Here is a 22,466-nt window from a genome sequence, read left to right as displayed (position 1 = left end):
CCCCGCCCCCTCGCTGGCACCCATGGGTGCGGGGAGGTGGGAGCACCGGCCTGTGCGCCGTCGGGCTCTGCCTGGCGGTACCGGGGGGCTCCCACCGCCCCAACCAGGGCCTGGAGTCGGTGCGAGGAGCCCGGGGGAGGAGGGGGTACCCGGGGAATACGTGGCACCGCGGGGAACGCGCTACGGGCATCCGCGTCCCAAAGCGGGGCGCGTGGGGCTGTCCCTGCGGGCGGGCAGCAGGTTAGCTCTCCTCTTTGTCAGCCTCCTCCTTCTCGTCCTCGTCGTCTTTCTCCCCCTTGAGTTTCTGGCGAGCGAACTCCTCGATGACGATGTCCTCCTCGCTGGAAGGGAGAGCAGAGCGTGGTGAGCCCCGGCAAGGCGGCGGCGGGGAGCCCACGGTCCGGCTGCCCGGGGTGCACCGTGGTGCAGAGGGTGAAATCCCCGCTGAGCCCCAAACCCTGCTCCTGCTAGTGAACAGCGCGGGCTCACGCTGGCCCCGTCGCCCCAAACACCGCGGGGAGCAGTCAGGTAGCGAGCCCCAGCCTGGCCCGAGCACACAAACCCAGGACAGATCGCTGGCTCGGCTGCGAGCGTGCGTGACCGGAGGAGCTGGGCAAGAGCAGCTGCAGCTTTCGGTGTTTTTTTTAAGCCAATGTTTTGCATTGTCAAGGGAAAAAAAGGGAAGGAAAAGAAATTAAAGTGGAGACAAAGAGATTGGTTACCTCCTTGCAAAAGGCGAGTGGCAGATGACATCAAGGGAGAGCCGCAAAATGAAAAGTGGGGGAAGAAAATGGAAAAAAAGAGTCAGCAAAACCGATTCCAAAAGGCTGCGAATGTGAAAGGACTTGGCAAAATCTAGAGGGAGCGACGGTGGGGACAGGCCAAGAGATTTCCTGCTCTGCAAGTTTAAATAACCTCGCTGAGCTAGGAGACTGATGGGCTTTGGTGTGAAAGCCGTGCAGTTGCAGCCTGAGTTTCCAGGCTCTAAATCCCAGCGCTCGTGTCCCGTTGCAGGGTGTAACCAGACACAAAACCGGCCTTTTGGGGGCTTTGGAAGCCAGGGCCGGCTGCAGGGCTGGTTGGCGGCCGTGGCTGCCAGGAGTGGGTTTGGCACGCCGCGGCTTCCCGGAGGGAAGCAACCCCAGCTGTGGCTTCAGCTGGAATAAGCTGATGTGGTGGGAGGAGAAGAGGACTCTGGTCATGGGGAGTGTGCGGGGACACAGGGCTGTGACCGGCACCGCTTCCAGCAGCCAAGAGACCTCAGTGCAGGGTGGATGGGGATGGAGGCCATAGGGGACTTTATGTCCAGTGGTGGCACTTGTGACTGGGAGACAGAGCACTGCTGGCTGCTTCTGAGGGACAAGGCGAGGTCTGGGCTTGCAGCAGGAGAGGCTGCTGTGTTTGCAGCAAGGGAAGCTGTCAAATAAGCCCTGGAAATTTGCAGAACACGTGCCGAGCCCAGCATTTGAGTCCTCCCAGCCTGTGACAACGCTCCTGCTGCCCGTGCCGCTGTGGGGGGTGTCGTGCTGTCTGCTGTGACACAGGGGCTCGGGACTTTGAGGCCTGGATGGTTTGATCCAAGGATGTAATCTCAAGCTGGAATGGGGCATCACATCCATCTGCGATGGATCTGGATGGTTTATGTGTCAGAGGAAACACTGACTTGAGGCATAAGGAAATGTCTCTTTACCTTGGCTTATCTGTAGTCCATCGATAAGCAAAGCACAGGGAGGCAAGGATGGGGAGAGAGACACGTGCAGGTTAGTACAGAAAGGACATTTCAACTAACATCTCTTGTTAATGCTCAGGTGTTTTTTCTGGAAAAAGAGATGTTGGGACAGGTGGCAGGCGGGGTGCTGCAGGGAGGAGAGCTGCTCCCACACTGGTACCAGACAGGGTGGCTGCCGGAGCAGCTCTGCCCGTCCCACAGCCAGGGCTGCTGGGGCAGAGCGGGGCCCTTTGCACTGAGGCAGCTGCATCAGCGTTGCTTTTACCAGTTCCCCTCTGAACAGGGACTGCTTCTTCCTCCTCTGCGTTTCGGCAGCATCCCAGGTGCTACTTACCGTCCGCGGGCTTCGGGTGCATCAGGATGACAGGCAGCTCGACGCCAACATCGCTGGAAGGAAAAGCACTTCTTTCAATAAACCCGCCCCGTGCCGCACCGTGCTCAGCCCACCAGCTCCCCCTTACCTGGCAGTGAGATCCCCCAGGATGCTGCGGCAGCGGGAGAGAAGGGACAGAAATCAGCCAAGCCAGAGTATGGGAGGAGTTAGACTTCGCTTTATAGTAAGGCAGAAAATGATTTATAATAGGGGTGAAGGGCAGCAGCGATGGGGATGGAGGTGTGGGGGTCAGAGAGCAGAGCAGCTCAGCACCCAGCTGCCCCATGGCCCGGGGGAGCGGGGCAGGGACGAGGGGATCCACAGCATGAGTCCCTTCATCACCTGCCCGGTGGCACAAGGTCCCACAGCACAGCCCAAGGGGACTGTCCCTACCCCCGCGCCCACAGAGCCTCACCCTCCTCGGGACACCACCAGGTTGACCTTCACTCTGTAGGACACCAGGATGCCCAGCACCTCCTTGTCCATGCCGGGTCTCAGGCTAGGAGAAGGGCAGAGCAGAGCGGTGAGGCGGGCAGTGCTGCTCGCAGACCCCACCTGCTCCCCCTGGCAGCTCCTGGGGGTCTCTGTGCCCCGTTTGGTGTGGGGTGCGCTGGGCTTTAGCAGGAGAGGACAACACAACATGGCAGTAATAGAGGGGAGGGTGGATCGCTTGGCTGAAGCCACGGAGCAGTTTCTGAAGGCCACTTGAGCTGCCTCAGCTGGGATTTACTGCTGAGACAAGACCCGATGCAGCTCTGCAAGAGGGATAGAGGGGCTTTGGATGATGGGTAGCACTGGGAGGCTGTGTCTCCTACGAGATGGAGACGTGGGTCTGTGGCCATGCCATAAAATCCCTGCATTTTCCAGCTGGATTGGGCACGGGAGGTGTGGGGGACCCTTGGTGGGAGCCCAGAGCATCCTGAGCAGTGGGAAGCTGTTGGAGAGGGGGGAAGGCATGGGTCCGGCCACGGTGGGGAGCAGGGGGAGCCCACGCGGCTCTTACATGGTGGTGGAGGCCAGGTTGGTGTCTTCATGCTTGAGCTTGCCATCGAGAGCGAGGCCTCGCTTCTCCCGGTTGGCCGAGAGCGTGGGGGTGACCGAGTACGTTTTGGAGAAGGTGGAGTTGGCCGCCACGGTGTCACTGGGAGGGGTAGGAGGGGAGAGCTCAGAGCCAGCACCAGCCTGGTGGGTGCTCAGCATCACACCAGGCACCTGGGCAGAGCCAGACCCCCCCTGCCCTGCCCTTCCCACGCAGCTGCCTGGGCCCGGTTCCTCCTTTCGTTCCTTCATACAACCACTTCTTTTTTCTACCCCCGCCTTTGCTGCCGCCCTCCTTGTTCTCAGGGGCGCAGAGGCTGCGGCTGGCCCCGGAGATGCAAAGCGAGGAGAGGAAGCAGCCGGGGGTGGCCGCACACCTTCCCCAGGGACCCCCCCAGCCGACACCGGCTTGCGCTGGGGGCACGGTGTCCACAGCCTTCCCTCTCCTCTGCTTCCTCTGCAGCTGCTCTTCTAACCCTGGTATAAAACCGTTTCCCCACGCTCTCTCCCCATCACTCTCCCCTCCTCCTCCTTTCTCTTCCTCCCTCTGGCCGCAATGCTGCCCCTTTTTACTTACTTTATCTCCTCGGTGCACACAATCTTTGTGTATTTATCCAGCGAATAGAGGACCACGTCTGTGATCTGCTCAACTGAGGAGGGACAAGAGGGAGCAGCGTTGGTGAGGCAGCAGAGGCCCCATCTCTGACGGTGGGCGCCGGGACGTGCCCCTCCTGCCCCCTCTCACCCGAGATCTTCATTTTTTTCACAATCTTGTTGGTGGTGTTGTTGATGTTGACGGTCACACTGATGGGCTCTCCGTGGTAGTAGATCTGCAGTGGGAAGAGGCTCGGTTACATGACCATCCATCCTGATCCCCGTCCCTGGGGATGCACGTGGTGGCAGGAGCCAGGGGACAGCCCCCCGGTACTGACCTCCTTATCCAGGGAGGCTTCGAGGTGCAGGGGCTTGTCAGACATCATGAACTGCCTGGTGGTCTCCGATTTTGGGGCTGGCCCTGTCTTCATGGGTGCAAACTGGATCTTGCGGATGATGAGGCGCACCGAGTTCCTGTGGGGTGAGAAGCAATCACCCCCAGTCCCCCTGGCAGGGACGTGTCGGCTGTCTTCAGGGACATCACAGTGTCTCCAGCCAAAGGATGCAAGCTGCAGCCTGCCCTTAGGACGTGGTGGGTGCTGACATGGGGACCACTGCTCCTCCTTCGGGCAAAGCACCCGATCCAAGCGTGGCACAGGCTGGCAGCAGGTCCTTGGCACAACCCCCGAGCTGGCCACCCCAAAACCATCCAGTGGTTTGGTTTTAGGGCCATGGGGCAGGAAAGGGATCCCTGCAAATACCTCTTGTGAATTTTCTCCTCCAAATTTTCAGCACAAAATCCTTTGACCTCGAAGTCCACGCCGCAGGCCTGGGAGGACACGTGTGGTCATTAAGCAGGAGGGGCTCAGAGCTGCCTGGGGTTTGTGTTCATTCCCCTCCTTCCTTCACTGCATCCCTAGAGATCCTGGTCTCAGCTCCAATCATCCTTCCTCCCCAACCCTTATCCCACGTCCCCAAGAGAGAGAAACAGCTCTCATTTTTGGCACCTCACAACTTAACCCCCTGCCAAGGGAATTGGGTCCAGGGGACACGGTTCGGGGACAGCAGCTCACCTTTCCCACATCATCTGGTCCTGGCTGGAGGGTGACCGAGCAGGGCAGGTTGGTGGCCATCTGGGCAGAACAGGGAAACAGAGAAAAAAGTAAATGAAGAGCATGGCCAGAGACGAGCTGTGGTGCAGGTGATGGAGGTGTGCGGCCGGGAAGGGCTGAGCAGCCCCTACCTCAAAGGTGAAGGGGTAGGCGTTCTCCCCGAGCTTCTTCATCAGCTTCTCCTGCAAAGGAGTGAGGGTTTTGGGTGTCTGGTCCGGCACTGGTGGGAAGATCTGGGTGGTCAGGACATAGATGTCCTTCCTGAAGGTCAGCCCAACGACGTCGAGGTCATCTCGGCCGTAGCGGAACGCGCAAGTCAGCGTCACGTACACTGAAACGGGGTGGAAATGGAGAGGAGTGGGGTTAGGGGAAGGATGAAAGAAAGGCAAGGTATGGGGGGAAAGGGGTTGAATAAAGGGGAAAGAAAGAAAAACTACTTTATTAACTCTTTAGGTGAAATATGACTCTGTTATCAGGACCTGGACCTCAAACACTGAGTATAAAGTTAACAAGATTGATCACATCTTTCTGCAAGGCACAGGTAGCTTCAGAGCTGGTGCCTCAGGCAGAAGAGATGCGAAGAAAGAGGCAGCCTCCCCCTCCACGTCAGCTGCCGTGGCCCTGACGTATGAGGAGCTGTAGACGACCCGTTGCAGTTTTAACCTCACCAAGTCCCAGGCTGCTCGTGGTCTTTGCACAGGTTTCCACCCCTGCCCCTTATAACGTGGGATTTTGTGTCTTAATACCTTTTCTGTCCTTTAGGTACTCCGGGTCGATCAGGCAGATGCCGTCTGTGAACAAACAGAGGAATCACAGAATCAATCAGGTTGGAAGAGCCCTCTGGGATCATTGAGTCCAACCATTGCCCTGACACCACCATGTCAACTAGACCAGGGCACTAAGTGTCTTTTCTTAAACCCCTCCAGGAGAAGGGCCGCTGAGCTTGGCCGCCCGGGAAGATCCTTGTGAAATACTTTTTTTTTTGCTTTTTAAATGCTTTAATGCTTTTTAAAGTGAAATAATTTGCTCATCAGCTGGGGAGGTGACCGAGGGGAGCTGCCGGTCAGGGGGATGGCGATGCCTCCTCCAGCATCTCCACCAGCAGCACGGCTGGGTTGTTTTGCAAACGGACTTTTTCCCTTTCCCCACCATTTTTCTGTAAGGGTATTTGCAGGAAAACAGGAAGTTTGCTCCTCTGGAGCTGCCCTTGCTGCTCCTGCTCTGGTGGGAAGCAGAGCTGGGCAGCCCTTGGCACAGAGGCCAGTCCCCCAGCACCACTCACTGCCCGTGCTTCCCCCTCTGTGGCGGGCACAGCCCCACTCACCTACGGGGTCCACCGACTCCACGTGATCCACGAAGTCCCTCTTCCCCAGGTAGATGGATAGCTGGAGGCCGCACACAGCGAAAGGAAAAAAGGAAATGGGTTAGAGTTTGCCATCAAACTGGCCAAAATTTTCAAGCCCTGGGTTGTGTCGTGGGGCTTGTTCCCATCCCTGCGTTCATGGACTCACCTTGTTGTTGGGGCTGGTCTTCTTGAACACCCTGTGAAGGAAGCACAGAGAGGCAGGTTGGGACCGGGCTGGAGATGCCCTGGCCTTGGGGAATTCAGTGTCCTGCAAATTCAGAGCCCAAACCCACTCCGTCTTGCTGCCCTGGGGGATGTCTTGCTCCTGGGCTCAGCGTGTGGCCATGGAGGAAGGGGTCCGTTAGCAGGCTGTGTCTTATGGGCAAGTGAGAAAGCACCAACATGGAGAAGAGAAGGGAGGAGAAGGGAGGAGAAGGGAGGAGAAGGGAGGAGAAGGGAGGAGAGGGGAGGAGAGGGGAGGAGAGGGGAGGAGAGGGGAGGAGAGGGGAGGAGAGGGGAGGAGAGGGGAGGAGAGGGGAGGAGAGGGGAGGAGAGGGGAGGAGAGTGGAGGAGAGGGGAGGAGAGGGGAGGAGAGGGGAGGAGAGGGGAGGAGAGGGGAGGAGAGGGGAGGAGAGGGGAGGAGAGGGGAGGAGAAGGGAGGAGAAGGGAGGAGAAGGGGAGGAGAAGGGAGGAGAAGGGAGGAGAAGGGAGGAGAAGGGAGGAGAAGGGAGGAGACAGCGGGTGGGGGGAGCTGGGGGGCTTGTTTCTCCCTCTGCTCCTGCCCCTCAGCACCCTGCTCCATCCCAATTCCAAAACAAAACCAAAAAAAACAACAAAAAAAACACACTTACTTTGCTCCTTCTGCCATTTTAAGTCAGTGGCCGCGCAGGTGGGATCTGCGGGGAGAGATGGAGGGGAAGCGCAGGGTGAGGCGGTGGGGAAGGGGCAGGCACCGGCCATGGCCAGCCAGTGGGACAGTCCTTCACATCCCCACGAACCACAGGGCTCGGCGCTGCCAGGCCTTTCGCCTTCGCAGGGCTCGGGTGCCCCGGGTTCAGCTGGGGCTGCCCAGCTTCGGGGTGGCACACAGGGCACGCGGTAGCAGCTGGAGACCCAGGGGCAGCCGAGCTGAGCAAGCCCCTTGCCCCCGGCCAAAAAGGCGGTGTGGAGGAGGTGGAAGAGATAAAGGGAGAGCGATGCCCCAGGCAGGCTTCAGAGAAGAGGAAGCACAGGAGTGACTCCCAAGGGAGCAAGTTCAAGGCTGGGAAAGGCAAGAACATGAACAAAAGAGCTTACGGGGTTTCAATGTTATGAATTTTTCTTGTCTGCAGGAAATTGGCTGTCATGGCTTAACGGCAGGAACGGGGTCGTTTTGTCCCGTCGCTCACAGGAGAGCAAGGAAACCCCAGGCAGAAAGGTCGAGGGCAGCTTAACCGCCCCATGGGCAGGGGGTCTCAGGGCACAGGGCCACCCGGCCCTGCCCGACTGTGCTGCTTTTCGCTTGCTCAAGCTTGGCATCCAGAATTAAACCATAAATATCACACTGATCACCAGCTGATTCGCCTGGAGATTAGGTGGGATGAGCTCAGCTTCTTATAGTTAGGCAGCTCTGACATTAGCAGAGCTTAAGCCCAGGCAGGATTTTAAGCCCCAGGGGCACGTGGGCAGAGTTGCCTCTTTACACAACCGCAGGGATGCTGGGGAGGAAGAAGAAATTGATACGGGGTGGAAGAGATGATCCTCTTCTGCACGGAAAAACAAGGGATTAGTCCCAAGCACAGGATCTTTGATGGCCTCAGGTGCTGCGGGATGTGAAGCTCGGGCACCCTCGGCCACAGGGTTTCTTGGGCAGCAGCAAGAAGAGATGTGAAGGGAGCGGGAGCAGAGCAGTGCCGCGGGCTCGGCCCTCTCCAGAGCCCGGGAATTGGGGACAAGGCAATGAAAGGTGGAGGAGAGAAGAGCTGAACTCCTCCTCTGCTCCTCCCAGGCCCCAGAGAGGGGCCTCAGACCCCTCCTGCCCTGGCTAAGCTCTCCCACGCTGCTACCCAACCCCTCCACCCATGCTCTTTGGCTCAGCCACGTTGAAATCCTTTTGGCCACATTTTTCCCCTTTCAGCCCCAAACCACTCGCCTTCCAGCCAACGTTGGGCACCAACGTCCCTGCCCACAGGTGCTTCACAAAAGAGCAGAACCCGTGCCCAGGCCGCAGAGCAGCAGTGCAGGCAGTGCTCACCTGGCCGGTGGATGGATGGACGGACAGACAGACGCTCTCCTCTTCCTCTCCCAGCACGTCCCACTGCCACCCAGTCACTACAGGCTGCTCCCAGTCCTGCTGCTTCTTATACCCCCCGTCGGTCCCTCCCCTGGCATCTGATCTCGCCCGCTCGGCTTTGGGTGGAGATGTGGGGGGGTGTGTGCACCATGGTGCTTTGGGGAAGAATCCCATTAGTTTATTAATTGGGGAGATGCTTCATGAGTAAGAGTGGGCTATAAATACGGCTGCTGCTGCTGGAGCCCCGAGAAAGCAGCTTAGGGAGATTGGCAAAGCGGGCTTAGGAGCAAGGTGATGGTAATTGAGGTGGAAGCTCTGCTCCCGGCGGGCAGGGGTACGGGCAGGGGCGCAGATTCCCACGGGGACTCTCTACAGCTGCTCCCGTGGCAAGCGGAGCTGGGCCAGCCCTGGGCACGGGGGTGGATGGAGATGGCAGAGGGGCAGGAGGGACCTGCCCGGTTTTACCCCTCCCTTACACCCTGTGCTAGTGGCTAACGGACAGACGGGGGGTGCAGGCAGCTCCTTGCATGGCCAACGTGCCTATCTGCTTTGTCACCTAGAGGGGACCTACTGTGGCCTAGAGCACGTGGGACACCCTTGCCACGGGGCCGCTGATGTACGAGATGATGGGGTGAACGCACACACGAGGCTCGGGGCTGCAGCGGCAGCTCCCACGCCAGGCTTTGCCCCCCCGAAGCAGCGGGGAAGGGCCGGCCACCCCTTGGTGGTGGGACACAGACCTGCCACCCTCCCCCAGTGCCGCTGGGCGAGCTGCTCAGCCCCGCGTCATTTCATAACGCCGCGGGCTGGCCTCGCCTGACCCGATTAGCACATCATTAATTCAAGGTTTGCTGCTGCAAATAGAAAACTCTTGAAAGTACAGAGTGGATTTGCCTTACAGCCAGCTGGGAGAGAAGTGCTCCCCACTACTGTCCTGCCACAGCTGGCACGGGATCCCCTCCCGCAGGATGCCAGGGCTGGCCCCAGGGACAGGGCACAGAGCCCAGGGACAGCCTGCAAACTGCTCCAGCAAGGCCCCCACTCATCTTCCTCACCTCCAGCATCCCTCAAGTCCTTACTTGCTCAGCCAGACCCTTTGCTTCGAGCACGCTCTTGGTTCTGGCTCAGCCCCCAGAGCTGAGCACCGAGATCAGGATGCCCCTGCTCACCACTGTGCCTCCATCCCAGAGCTGCCAGCAGCCTCCTCCCAGCACCCTGCATCAGCTCAGTGACCTTTATCACCTGGGTGCCAGCCCCTCCCGAATGCAGCCCACCTGTGCCCCTGGCCCCGTGGGCCACCAGGAGTCACCACGGCTTGCCAGCCCCACCAGCCCCGTTGCCCAGGGCTTTAGCTGTCAGCACACGTTGCCCGGGGCTGGCACTTCTGATCTCTTTGCACACAGGAGAGCTGCTTAGTTTGCAGATTAGTGGGTGCTATTTCTGCCAAGGTCAGGGGACACGTGAACTGTGACCTTCCCGCTAGCTGTAACGAGGAGGAGGAGGAGGAGGAGGCAGCCCCACATGGACACCCGCTGCCCGGCCAGGGGGGGATGGCGGAGTGGCCACCCCCAGTGCTGTGCCTGGGGCACCTAATCCTGAGCTCTCTGTCTGCGGCTCTTCGTTAGGCTCCTAATAAAGCCCCTGAGACCTGTGCTGCTCCCAAGGGCCGTGGCCGCAGGGTCTGCGGAGCGTGGCGAGGATGGAGAGCAGATATCATCATGGGCGGCTTCAGCTCAATTTAATCCAGATGGGGTGGATCCAGCCAGGGAGACGGTGGTGAGAGGGACAGAGCACATCCCTTCCCGCGCTCGTGCCGTGCTGCGAGCCGAGCACCGGGGAAGGAAGCTGGGGGATGCGGCGCCGTGTTAAAAATAATGGGGAAAGGAGAGAGGGCTTCTTCCTTTTTCCTGTTTAATAAATGGCCAAAGGCTCCTCTCGGCTGCCGCATCCCACCCGTCCCTCCAGGTCCATGTGCTGCGTGAAGCACAGCTCAAACGGCCCTTCCAGTGGACAAACACCCGTGGACGTGGGGCTGGTGGAGTGTGGGGGGGGCCCAGCTTCACCCCTGGCTCCCACTGGCATGGGGACAATGTCCTGACCCTCACCCATAGGGTCTCCCCTCTGCAGGGAGCCCGGGAGGAGCCGGAGCCACCCAGCAAGCTGGCACTGGTGAACCCACATCGCCTTCCAAAGTCCAGCTGTCCCTGGGTGCTGGCAGAGCTCCCTGGGTGCTGGCAGGGCTCCCCGGGCTCCGGTCCCGGTGCGTCTGGCAGCGTCCCGGCTCTGAGCACCGCAGGCTCCTTACGTAAACGCCCGCAGCTGGTGCCGCTGATTTCTCAAAGCCCCCCAGAGCTCCAGGTCTTCCTCCCCTGATCCGGATTAAGCGGCGTGGCTGGCATTAATCCAAAGCCAGGCTCCTTGGCGGCTGTGGGGAATTATTACCGTGCTGTTAAGTAACGGGAGGGAGCAGTGCCAGTGGGAGCGGGTCTCTGGCGGGACAGGGGTCTCCAGACCCCCCAGTGCTGCGTGTTCCCATGGCAGGCACTGGCAAGAGATGCAACCGCCGCTGTGCGACCCAGAGCCACCAGCCCAAAATCAAGGGGGCTGCCTGACTTCTCGGTGGCCCTGGCCACAGGTTCCTCTCAAGGCCGGGAGCCCAGGAGGAAGCCTCGGCAGGGGCTTTAGGCACGTCCGTACCAGCGGGCTGGGGAAGAGGGTGGTGGGGTTGGTCCCTTTGCGTTGGGCTCACGGCTGCAGGGCACAGCAGACAGCTGGGAGCGTGGCTCAGTACGGCGCTCCATCCTCATCCTCATCCTCATCCTCATCCTCATCCTCATCCTCTGCCAGCAGGAACCCACTGTCCCGTCTGCCCCCAGAGCAGCCCTGGTGCTCCCGGGCACCCTGGCAGCAGACGGTGGCTACTACTCACCTGTAATTAGTTGGTGCTAATCACCCCAGCTTGCCCAGGCGGCCACTGGCACATCCGTGGCACGTGCCGTGAGGAGCAAAACCTCTGGGTCTGCGCCTGGGAGCTGCGGGAACCCCGGTGCTGTTTGCAGCCAGGAAGCGCCTCCCCCCTTCCCAACCCCCTTCTGGGACCCCCTGCGCCCCACTTCCCCAGGGCACCCACAAGCTGCCCGCCTGCCCACCGCCCCAAACACATTTCAGGGGCTCGCTGCTGTCCCACACTGCTGTTCCCTCTCCTGGGGTCCTGCCCGAGGGACGGGGCTCTCCCCACCATCACCCCTGGGAAAAACGGGCAGTGGGGAGCGGGGTGGGGGCAGAGCCCCGGCTCCAGGACGGCTCCTGCCTGCGCCCCGCCACGCTCAGCCCCGCTTGGCCGCAGGCTTCCCCCTGTCGCGGGGCCGGGGCCGGAGGAGGAGCGAGGAGGCTGGTCCTGGCAGCGGGGAGAGCAGAGCGCAGAGAAGGAGGAAGAGCGCGGCGGTGCCGGGGGGGCACCGAGCGTGGGCCCAGCCGGTGGGGCCGCGGAGCGGGGGCCCGGGGTGGGTGACCCCACACCGCCGCCCCAAGAGCAGCCAGGCAGGGCTGCCGGCACGTCCAGCGGGAGGGAGCTTGGCTGCACCCCGCAAGCTCGGCCCGCTGCCCCCAGCACCCCGCAGGAGCCCCGTGCCGCGTCTGCGAGGGACGGTGAGTGTGTCCGGCGAGGTCCGGGGCCCCCCGCGCCGCCGGGACGCCAGCACGGCCTGTCCTTGCTGTGCACCGGCGCAGGATGGTGGCCCCGGGGCTGGGGCGGCAGCACGGGGTGATCCTTCCTCCAGCCCCTTTCACCGATCTGCCCATCTCTGTCCCGTGCACCCCACAGGCTGGAGCCCCCCCACGATGAGGAGCGACCGGACCCCCAGCCTCCCCCAGCTGCCCCCCAGGTCCTGCTCCTGCCACGCTGCTGGGCCACGGGGCACCCCGTCCCCATGAGCGTCACCTCGGTGGCTGCACGTCACCCGCTGGGGCCTCGGGTACCGGGGGGGGCCGGTCCCCCCACGCCACCCCCACCTTCACCTTCGCCAACCGACCCCTGAGCCCTGATGTGCAGCTGGGACGGGGACACAGCGCAGCCGGGCTCCCACCGCTTCGGAGGATGGCGGCAGCAAGCTGGTACCACCGGGACATCAGCCGGGTGGTGGCGGAGGAGCTGCTGGCCAAGGCCGGGCGGGACGGCTGCTTCCTGGTGCGGGACAGCGAGTCGGTCTCGGGGGCATATGCCCTCTGCCTCCTGTGAGTCACCTGCCTGGCTGCTGCTCGCTGCTTCTCTCTCCCGTCCCTTGCGGGGTCCCCTCTATCCCTCTCCCCGCTCTGGGCACGCTGCTCCTGGCACCACTAAAACCTCGTGGCAAAGCCTCCTGCAGGGATGCTGGTGGGGTGCCAGCTCTCTTTGGCACAGGGGATTTTCGGGTGATCCCCAAGTCAGACCAGGGGAAAACCCCGTGTCCTTGGGAGCAGGCAGAAGCGTGGGCCAGCAGCTCTGCCCAGCACTGGGGTCGCTGATGGGAGAACCTGAAATCCAGGACACCCTGAGCCCTTTTAAGCTGCCCACTGGCAGCTGGGGCTGCCTGCGCCCTGCCTGCACCCTGCTTTGCTGCCTGGGCCCTGCCTTCACCCTGCGCCCTGCCTGCACCCTGCTTTGCTGCCTGCACCCTGCCTGCACCCGAGTGACACATCCGCAGCGGGGAGCGCGGGGCGGCTCCTCGGTGGCTTTGGCAGGATGCCACCCCCTCTCCAACACCCGGCCCGGTGCGCAGGGCAGATCGCAAACACGTGGTGCCGAGGGGCACAGGGCACGCCGGGGGTCCAGCTGGCAGCCACCCCGGCTCGGTGGCTGTTTGGTGGCAGGGGGATGGCTACACATCCTCCCCTGCAAACAGGTGCAGACGCGGAGCTGAGGGTGATGCTTCTAGTGGGCGATGCTTTTATTTCCAGAAGCAGGAGCTCAGCTCCTGTCTCTGCAGAGGGGACGGGGCGCTGGCATCAGGGCCGGGTGCCAGGCACCCCTCGGCGCTGCCACGTACCCGTGGGTGGCATGGGGGGCACGATGGGTGACCCTCGTCTGCTCTCCCCCAGGTTCCAGCGGCACGTCCACACCTACCGCATCCTCCCCGATGACGAGGGGCTGCTCTCTGTCCAGGTGGGTGCCCAGACGCTGGGTGCTGCCGGGGTGCACCCCCTGCCCTGGGGCTAATGCCGCTGGGCACCGTGCCGGGGGGCCACCGGCTGCGAGCTGGGGCACGGGCAGGATGCAGGTGCGAAGGGCCGGGGTGCTGGTCTCCCCCCGCGGAGGTGACGTCTGCTGCCCTCCCGGCATGCTGCAAGCGAGCGCTGCGGTTTGGTGTTCGCACGAGCTGCCTGTGGCGCCCGGCGCAGCAGGATGCAGCACGGGAAGGTGGCCTCCTCGCCAGCCCCATGGCTGCCACCAGCCTGGCAGCAAAACACTTGTCCCCTTCCTGCCACTGTCCCCTGTGCCAACCTGGTCACGCAGGCCCGATCCCTGCGATGTCTGTCCCCATGATGTCCGCATGTCCCCTCACCTCATGGTTTCTCCTGATACCCGGCTCGCTGCAGCCACCCCTCCTGGCACCCTAAAAAGAGCACCCCGAGGGTCCCTGGGGACCATCCCCATGTGCCACCCGAGGTGGATGGCTCCGCACTCCTCTCCTTGCCGTGCTGCCCTGCCAGGGACCGGGGTGAGCTCCCCGTGGGGCACACTGTGGGGGACAGACCCGCTCGACGTGGCAGGCTGGTGTGCAGCCCGGCGGGGGCCTGCAGAGCTGGCAGAGGGGGGAGACATGCCGGCATTTTCCCCCTCTCTGCCTCCCCAGACCGTCCAGGGCATCCAGGCCAAGTGCTTCCGCACCCTCCCGGACCTGGTCAGCGCCTACCAGCAGCCCCACAACGGGCTGGTGACGCCGCTGCTCTACCCCGTGCTCCGGGCGCGGCGGGCGGCCGACGAGGACTCGGGTGAGCGGGGAGGGGGCGGCGGGGGCTGCCGGCGGGCAGGGGAGGGGGTCCCGCTGAGCTGGCTGTGCTCTGCCCGCAGACGGGGAGGACGGCCGGGGCGGTGGGCACACGGCGAGCGTGGTGGCGGCCGGGGGAGCCGGGGCAGGCGCGTGGCTCGGCGCTCCCGGCGCTGGCCGGACCCCCATCTCGCAGCAGCTGCACCAGAGGCTGCAGGAGCAGATCCACAGCAGGTACCACCCCGGGCTGGCAGGGCGATGGGGTGGGCACAGCCACCCCTCCCTCACGGTGGTGGCACATGGGGGGAGGAGATCTTTCCAATGATGCTCACCTACCCCTGCAGCCCGGCCAGCGACTTCATGGGCTTCATGGCCGAGTACCTGACCCACCACGTGCAGCTGGACCTGGAGGCCCTGCGCCACGGGCACCCGCAGCTGCGGCACCTCAGCACCGCGCTCGTCACCGCCTGCCGCGCGCTGCACAGGTGGGGCCACCCACCTCGGCCCCGTCCCCTTCGTGGTGGCCGAGCGTCACCACCGATGCCTGCGCTCGCTCTCACCTGCTCCTCTCCTCCGCAGTGAGATCGACTTCACGCTAGCGGGTCTGGAGACGCTGGCCAGGGTGTTCGACCCCCCCGTGTCCCCTCGCAGCCCAGCCAGGGAGCAGGTGAGCCCCCTCGGGCCACCGCAGCTGTGGCCAGGGGACACGCAGGGACTCGCTCCTGCACCCGATCCAGGATGCGGCGGGGGGGGACGCTGCTTCCCCTGCCAGACCCCAGGGACCCCCACGCCTTGGGGTGCAGCCTGCACCCGCGGGGAGGGATCTGCCAGTCCAGTGCCACCACGCTGCTCCAGAAATGTCCGTCCTCCCCTTCAGGGTCTCCTGGCCAGCGATCCAGACCTTGACCTGCTCCTCAACAAGATATCTACCGTCAACCATCTCCTCTCTTCCCTGGAGAAGAAGGTGCCTGCCCCCCTCCCAGCCACGATGCCAGGCTGGAGAAGCCCGTCTGGGTGCAGGGGGAGCATGGCTGCTGCCCACCGCAGCCGCTGCCCGGCTCTGCCAGCACCCGGGGCTGGGGAACCTCACTCTGCTCCAGCAAACCCCTCACCTGAATCAAACCCTCTGGCAAAGCAAGCTGCCAGCGGTGGCACAGCCCTGGGGTGCCTCTTGGGGCAGGACGGGCTGGTGCAGCGTGCCCACGGCTCCCAGTTAGCCCAGTGCCCCCAGACCGGTGCCCATCTCTCCGGCAGGTGCTGAAGTCGCTGCAGGAGACGGTGTCGAGGCACAACCTGGCACTGCCCAGCGTGGCGATGCCCCCCCCGCCAGCCGCCAAGCCCCTGGCCGTGCAGAGCTTCGAGGTGAGGGCACGGCGGGGCCCTGGCATCGCTGCTCGGGCAGGGCAGGCGCGGGGCCGACCCCAGAACCGCGTCCCCGTCTGCAGGTGAAGGTGGGCAAGTCGCAGCGGGCAGCCCTGACTGTGGACGTGGAGTCGGGCACGGTGGCCATCACCAAGCGGGGCAGCGGGTCCCCGGAGGAGATCATCCCACAGGACAAAAGTAAGGGGCTGCTGACCCCCCACTGGGCACTGACGGGGTGCTGCGGGGCTGTGGGTGTCCCTGGCACGGGCCTGATGCCAGGGTGATGGGCTGCAGACCCGGTTGCACCCCAAGCCCCCACCCCACGCTGCCTGCTGCCCCCATGGCAGGGGACAGGGGCCACCATTGCCCCCCCTCATGCCCGGTGTTCAGTCCTGCAGCTGATCAAATACCAGAGCGTGCAGAGCAAGGCGAGGCTGGTGTACGGCCGGGAGCCGCAGAGGAGCCTGAGCAGAGACCTCGTGTTCCCCAGCGCGCGGGTGAGCGGCACCGGCGTCCTGGGGGAAAGCAGAGCCGTTATGTCACGATAGAGCAAACGAGTGGTCTCAGGGTTGAGACCACCCCTTTAAGCCATCTCCTATGCCAGGGGTGTTGGCTCCCCGATCCTGCCACCAGAACCTTCTGGGGTGCTGCAGCTCCCCTTTGGGACCCTAAGACACCCGTGTCGTCCCGCAGAAGCGAGAGGCCTTTTGCCAGCTGCTGCAGCTGATGAAGATCCAGCACTCCAACCTGGACGAGCCTGACCTCATCTCGGTGTACGTCGGGACGTGGAACATGGGTAAGGGGCCACCATAAGGTCACATTGTCCTGGGAGGCTGTCGCGGCTCGTTGTGAGCCTGGGTGGGTTTTGGGAGGTGAGGGCTGCAGGGAGCTACCCCAGGAAACCTGAGCTCTGAGCTGGTCCTCGGTGGGAGGAGGCTGGAGAAGACCTGGCCACTTTAGGGTGTCTGTCCCATCGTGACCCACTCGGTGGCTGTCACGGAAACGGAGGAGCTGGGGCACTGGGAGGGCTGTGGGTGGTAGCAGTAAATCCCAGCATCAGTTTGGGATGTGCACGGGTGAACCACGGGGCTGGCACGATGCTTCCCGGCCCCGGCGGCTCCTGGACGTGCACAGGGCCTGGGGCTGGAGAGGAGCTCGGGGAGCCTGGCACGCTGTCCCCCCCTCCCCTGTGACCCGCTGTTCCCTGCCTGCAGGCAGCACGCCGCCGCCCCGCTCCCTCGCCTCCTGGCTGACCTCGAGGGGCTTGGGGCGCACGCAGGACGAGACCACCGCCTGCATCCCCCACGACATCTACGTCATCGGCACCCAGGAGAACTCCCTGGGTGACCGCGAGTGGGTCGAGTTCCTCCGCGCGTCTCTGAAGACCCTGATGGCCATCGACTACCGCGTGGTAATGGTGGGGCGCAGCCTGGACCCCCTCCGGCTCTGCCTGGGGGGCACACAGTGCTGAGCAGGCTAAAGCCATCACCCAGCGGTCTCAGGGAGCTGGTGGCCAGCAGCCATCACCCCAGGGCTCTCACCCCCAACCCCAGGGTCCTCTCCCACCCCAAACGCAGCCCAGGGAACCCCCAGTGCCCTCCCCAGGAGCCACCTTTCAGGGATGGGTTGGCTGACCTTGCTGCTTCTCCGTCCCCACGGGGCTCGGCCCTGGGGCGATGTGAGGGGGAGCGGCCAGGCTCACCCCCCGCCCCGCCGCAGGTCGCCCTGCAATGCCTCTGGAGCATCAAGATGGTAGTGCTGGTGAAGCCCGAGCACGAGCGGCGCATCAGCCACGTCCACACCTCCAGCGTGAAAACCGGCATCGCCAACACACTGGGTAGGGATGGGGTGTCCCAGAGCGAGGGGGCAGCCCAGGAGCCATCCCAGTCCCCCCGCCCAGAGCTCAGTGCCTGGCACATCTCTGCAGGGAACAAGGCAGCTGTGGGCATCTCCTTCCTTTTCAATGGGACCTCCTTTGGCTTCGTCAACTGCCACCTGGCCTCCGGCAGCGAGAAGACCCACAGGTGATGAAGGGGCTGGGGGTAACGGGGCTGCCCTGGGGCAGGGGTGTCTCTCAGGGGGCTGGAGGAGTCCCAGGGGGCTGTGGCGCTGTCCCTGTCCCCTCCTGGCAGGGGCAGGATGAGGTGTCCCCAGGGAGGTTCAAGCGGCGCTGCCGTCCCCTCCGCAGGCGTAACCAGAACTACAGCGACATCCTGCGCTCCCTGGCCCTGGGTGACAAGCGGCTCAGCGCCTTCGACCTCACCCTGCGCTTCACCCACCTCTTCTGGTTCGGGGACCTCAACTACCGCCTGGACATGGACGTGCAGGTGGAACCCCGAGGCACCGGGGCTGGGGACGGCGGCACGCTGGCGGCAGTGCCTGTGCAGCCGTGGGGATGAGAGGAGCCGGGCTCACCGCGCCTTCCTCCCCCGGCGCAGGACATCCTCGCCCACATAACCAAGAAGGAGTTTGAAGCTCTCCTGGCTGTCGACCAGCTCAACCTGGAGCGGGAGAAGAACAAGGTGTTCCTGCGTTTCAGTGAGTGTGGGGGCAGAGGGACTGGCTCCCCCGCCGCAGGGGCAGCTGGGGGGCTGCCTGCCCTGGCACTGGTCCCTGCAGCCCTCTCCCTGTGCCACCTCCAGCACTGGGTGATGCCCAGTCCTGGCACAGTCCCGCGCGAGGTGCCGAAAGCCTGGGGGACCTTGATGTGCACCGTCCTGAGAGAGTGTGAGCACAGGGGCAGTCAGAGCCCGTCCCTGCAGGGCTGTCCAGGGGTGACAGCCATCGGCGTGAGCCCTGGATGGGGACCGTGACACCCCACGGTGCCTCTCCCCGGCCGGTTGCAGCTATGGGGACACTCAGGGACGCTGCCCCTGTGCCACCTCGGTGTCTTGGTTCCCAGGTGAGGGTGACATCTCCTTCCCGCCCACGTACCGGTACGAGCGGGGCTCCCGGGACAGCTACATGTGGCAGAAGTTCAAGCCCACGGGAGTGAGTTCCGGAGCCTCCTGCCGAGCTGCAGGACGTCACCGGGGGACGGGGACGGCAGGCGCGGACGGTGCTGGGGGCTGCGTGGTGGCGCTCAGCCCCCATGCCTCTGCCAGCCCGTTCCCACCCCAAGGGGGTCCCGGCCAGAGGGTCCACACTTTCTGGGGTGCTTTTGTGGGCTGGGGGGAGCCAGAGCCAAGGGGACACTGAAGCCGGCTCCTTTCCCCATTTTTAGGTGAGGATCAATGTCCCCTCGTGGTGCGACCGCATCCTGTGGAAGTCGCACCCAGAAACCCACGTGGTCTGTAACTCCTACGGTGAGAGAGACCTCAGGGCTGGGGGGACCCTGGGGTGGCCAGCGCTGCCTAGACCCAGGGGACCATCACCCAGCTGCCCTCTCTGCCATCCAGGCTGCACAGACGACATCGTGACCAGCGACCACTCACCCGTCTTCGCCACCTTCGAGGTGGGAGTGACGTCGCAGTTCGTGCCCAAGCAGGGTAAGGGGTTGGGGTCTGCCACCCGCCGTGCCTGGTTTGGGGTCAGCCCTGGCCGTGGGTGCTCCACCGGCGCACGCCGACCCGCCGGCGCCTGCCCGCAGCTCCCGGCTCCGGCCCCGAGCCCGCGGCGTGCATCGAGTGGGAGAGCATCGAGGTGATGGTGAGAACCGCCAGCCGCAGCAAGTGCTACATCGAGTTCCACTCCTACTGCCTGGAGGGTGAGGTGGCCCGGGGGGTGCCAGGGGGGTGCCATGGGGCTGAGCCGGCCCGGCTGGAGCTCTGCCCCCCGCTCTCCCCCGGCAGAGGCCCAGCGGAGCGGGGAAAACACGTCCCAGAGCAGCGACATCCCCGGCTTCCTCCGGCTGGGCTGGGCTGCCAAGAGCCTGCCCGTGGTACGCGCTGCGGGGGGCAGGCGCTGGGCCCCAGCCCTCCAGCCTCCTCCTCCCTCCTCTTCCCCATCCCTCCCCCTGGCCCTGCACCCTGAGCCCCAAGGGGCACCGGGATGCCATCGCTGTCCCCCCAGGACAGAGCCACCCCCTGTGCCCCCCCCCGAGCACCCCTCTCTCCATGTGCAGCTGAACCCCATCCTGCCGGACCTGGAGTACCTGGGGGACCAGCACCTGCTCCTCAGCATCAAGGGCGTGGAGAGCTGCGAGTCCTACGGTGGGTGCAGGATAGTGGCATGGAGGGTGCCAAGTGTAGCCCACGCGGGGCTCAGCTCACAGCCTGGCAGGAGGGACCCTGGCACCCACCCCGCTGCGTACAGGGGCTCGCCTGCCCCCCGTGCTGCCCGGAGGGGCTAACGCAGGCGGCTTGTGCCCGCAGGCGAGTGCTGCATCGCGATGAGGTCCATGATCGGCAGCGTGGCCCAGCAGTTTGAGACCTTCCTCTCCCACCGTGGCGAGGAGACGGGCTCCGTGCGTGGCTGGATGAAGGTCCGGGTACCCAAGGACAGGCGCAGCACCCGCGAGAGGCTCTACGGTACAGGCGGGCGCGCAGCAGCCTCCTCCCACCGCCCTGGGCGCGGGGGCTCGGAGCCACGCCGGGGCACGGCATGGCCAAGAGCTGCCCGTGCCCGCACTGCCCTCCTGGTGCAGGGTGCGGTGCCCCGTGGGGAGAGAGGCCAGACTTTGGTGCCTTCACAGAGTGGATCAGCTTCGAGGAGGAGGATGCCGAGCTGGTGCCGGATGCCCCGACGTGCCCCAAGCCGCCCGTGCAGCGCCCCAGGTGCCCCATCCAGCCCAGCCCCGCCGCGAGCCCCGGGCACGGGGCGATGCTGAGCCCTCTCCCACCGTGCTCTGCAGGAGCCGGCCCCGCAGCCTCCCGGAGCCGACCGCCGGCTACACCAACCCAGCCTACTTCATCTTCGAGGGGGTCCCCAACACGTGGGTGCCAGCCCCTGGCACCGGTGAAGCCCACGACACGCCGGCGGAGAGCCCGGCTGGGGGCCAGCGGCGCCGGAGCCCCCTCGGGGCACGGGTCCCTTCGCCCTTAGAGGGGGAGCAGTGGGGCGGCCGGCCCCGCTGTGAGCCCAGGGGTCCGTCCAGTGGGCACCCGCTCAGCCCCCCCGGCGTGGGCCGGCAGAAGAGACCCAAATCGGCCGTCCTGGCGAGGGACGCGCCGGGGCCGGGCGATGGCTCGCTGACGGCGCTGCACATGGCCACCTGCCTGAGCCAGCTGGACCACGGAGGGGACAGCCAGAAGACCCTGCTGCGCCAGACCCACAGCGCCCTGGAGCCGCCCCCGCGGCCCTGCCGGGAGCTGCCGAGGTGCACGGCGGACGCTCGCCAGCACGGCCACCCCAGAGAGGTACCGCTGTGGTCCCCGCGGGGCTCTGGAGCTCAGCTGAGGGGCTTGGGGAGCTCAGGGAGGGGACCAGACCTGCTGTCGGCCATGGGGCCACCAGCAGATGTGAGGTCCCATCCCCACAGTAGTGCTGTACCTGATGGAGCCACCACGGCACAGGCAGTGGGGTACGGTGGAAGGTGGAGGAGCAGCCACGTGCCCGGTTCATGCGGGTTGAGGACGTGAAGGTGGGGACTTCATGGTCCTGGTGTGACGTGGCTGGCGTGTGTCCTTGTTCTTCTCTCCCCAGTGGCCCTGCGACAAGGGCGAGTGGTCCCGCGGCGTCAGTGGGTGCCTGGGCCACCTCGGCTTGCAGCAGGACGAGGAAGGGCCGCAGGAGCATGGCTGGGACCACCTGGAGATCTTCAGGTACCCCCAGGAGCTCAGAAAGGGGAGCACCGTTGGGGCCAGCTCCTGTGGCCCCGGGGTCCCTGGCAGAGCCCTGTGCCCCGGGGGGGGAGGAGAGGTGAGCCTCGGGGTGGGGATGTGGCAGGGGGGGATCAAGCCCCCACATCTCCATGGATGCCCCGGGGCCATGCGGGCTCCCTGCTCCCTCTCGGTGGCTCCCCCAGCCCTTGCTCCCCCTCACCCCATTCACAGAGACATCCCGGAGCGGGACCTGCTGGAGGCCGGGGTGCTCAGCCCAACCCATCCCCGCTCATCCCCAGCGAGCTCGGCGAGGGCACCGCGGTGACCCTGCCACCAAGACCCGACCCCAGACCCAGCGCCTAGAGCAGCCATCCCCACCCCAGCACCCGCGCGGGCTCTCCTCCCCAGAGCTCCCGGGACAGGCAGGGAGCTGCTGAGGAGGAGCAGGGCAGGACCTGTGGGCCACGCTCCCACCTTGTCTGGCCTCACCAGTGAGCAGCTCGGTTGGCAAGTCTCAGAAAGCTCCCGTGGCCATCAGGACGGACACTTTCCGAGTCTCATCGCCTGGCTCTGTCCTCCGTCCCCAAAGCCATGGAAGGACCATGCCGAGCCCCACCAGCAAGGAGGGATGGGGGACACGGGAGAGGTTGAGGCCACTGGGTGCTTTGGACCTCAAGGCCCAGCCTCTCTGGGCAGCTGACACAGAGCCTGCGAGGGCACAGTGGCATCCGTGGCCACCCCAGCTCAGCCTGGTGGGACCACAATGTCCCCAGAGGACTTCTCCTACAGCAGCCGCTCCTGAGGCTGCGGCGCCGATTCCGTACGAGGTGGCCCTTGCTGTCCCCGTCCACAATAAAGTCTCAGGGACGCTGGGGTGTGGGTGTGCAATGCCTGGTTCTGCGCAGGGGCGAGGAGGGAGCGTGCCGAGCCGAGCCAGGCGGGGAGGGGATCAAACATTAACATTCTGCTCCCC

At 64.5% G+C, this 22,466-nt stretch overlaps 2 protein-coding genes across 2 annotated transcripts; one reads left to right on the top strand and one right to left on the bottom strand.

The window, feature by feature from the left end:
* Positions 1-241: 241 nt before the first annotated feature.
* On the bottom strand, positions 242-7,059 carry ARR3 (arrestin 3). The gene is made up of 17 exons (XM_068411940.1): positions 7,043-7,059; positions 6,358-6,388; positions 6,171-6,231; positions 5,593-5,637; positions 4,978-5,177; positions 4,808-4,867; positions 4,496-4,563; positions 4,073-4,208; positions 3,886-3,970; positions 3,718-3,790; positions 3,106-3,243; positions 2,518-2,601; positions 2,191-2,214; positions 2,064-2,116; positions 1,691-1,700; positions 723-725; positions 242-341 (listed from the first exon to the last, which is right to left on the bottom strand). Exons 1-17 carry the CDS (start codon positions 7,057-7,059, stop codon positions 242-244), a joined length of 1,188 nt encoding a protein of 395 aa, XP_068268041.1.
* A 4,843-nt stretch (positions 7,060-11,902) lies between these two features.
* On the top strand, positions 11,903-22,308 carry INPPL1 (inositol polyphosphate phosphatase like 1). The gene is given in 29 exon segments (XM_068411815.1): positions 11,903-12,111; positions 12,287-12,696; positions 13,540-13,603; positions 14,295-14,433; positions 14,513-14,663; positions 14,774-14,914; positions 15,009-15,096; positions 15,307-15,393; positions 15,684-15,791; positions 15,875-15,989; positions 16,182-16,288; positions 16,485-16,587; positions 17,006-17,202; positions 17,511-17,628; positions 17,719-17,815; positions 17,980-18,118; positions 18,230-18,329; positions 18,694-18,782; positions 19,015-19,096; positions 19,190-19,279; positions 19,381-19,497; positions 19,583-19,671; positions 19,855-19,942; positions 20,105-20,260; positions 20,425-20,506; positions 20,584-21,088; positions 21,375-21,493; positions 21,725-21,777; positions 21,780-22,308. Coding segments are annotated over 28 exon segments (3,438 nt in total). The 5' UTR covers positions 11,903-12,111; positions 12,287-12,559; the 3' UTR covers positions 21,857-22,308.
* Positions 22,309-22,466: the final 158 nt, after the last annotated feature.

The sequence above is a fragment of the Nyctibius grandis genome, chromosome 13 (assembly GCF_013368605.1).
Source record: "Nyctibius grandis isolate bNycGra1 chromosome 13, bNycGra1.pri, whole genome shotgun sequence".
NCBI lineage: Eukaryota > Metazoa > Chordata > Aves > Nyctibiiformes > Nyctibiidae > Nyctibius > Nyctibius grandis.
Note: the sequence above shows the minus strand (reverse complement) of the source record. Positions and strands in the feature narration are given on the sequence as shown.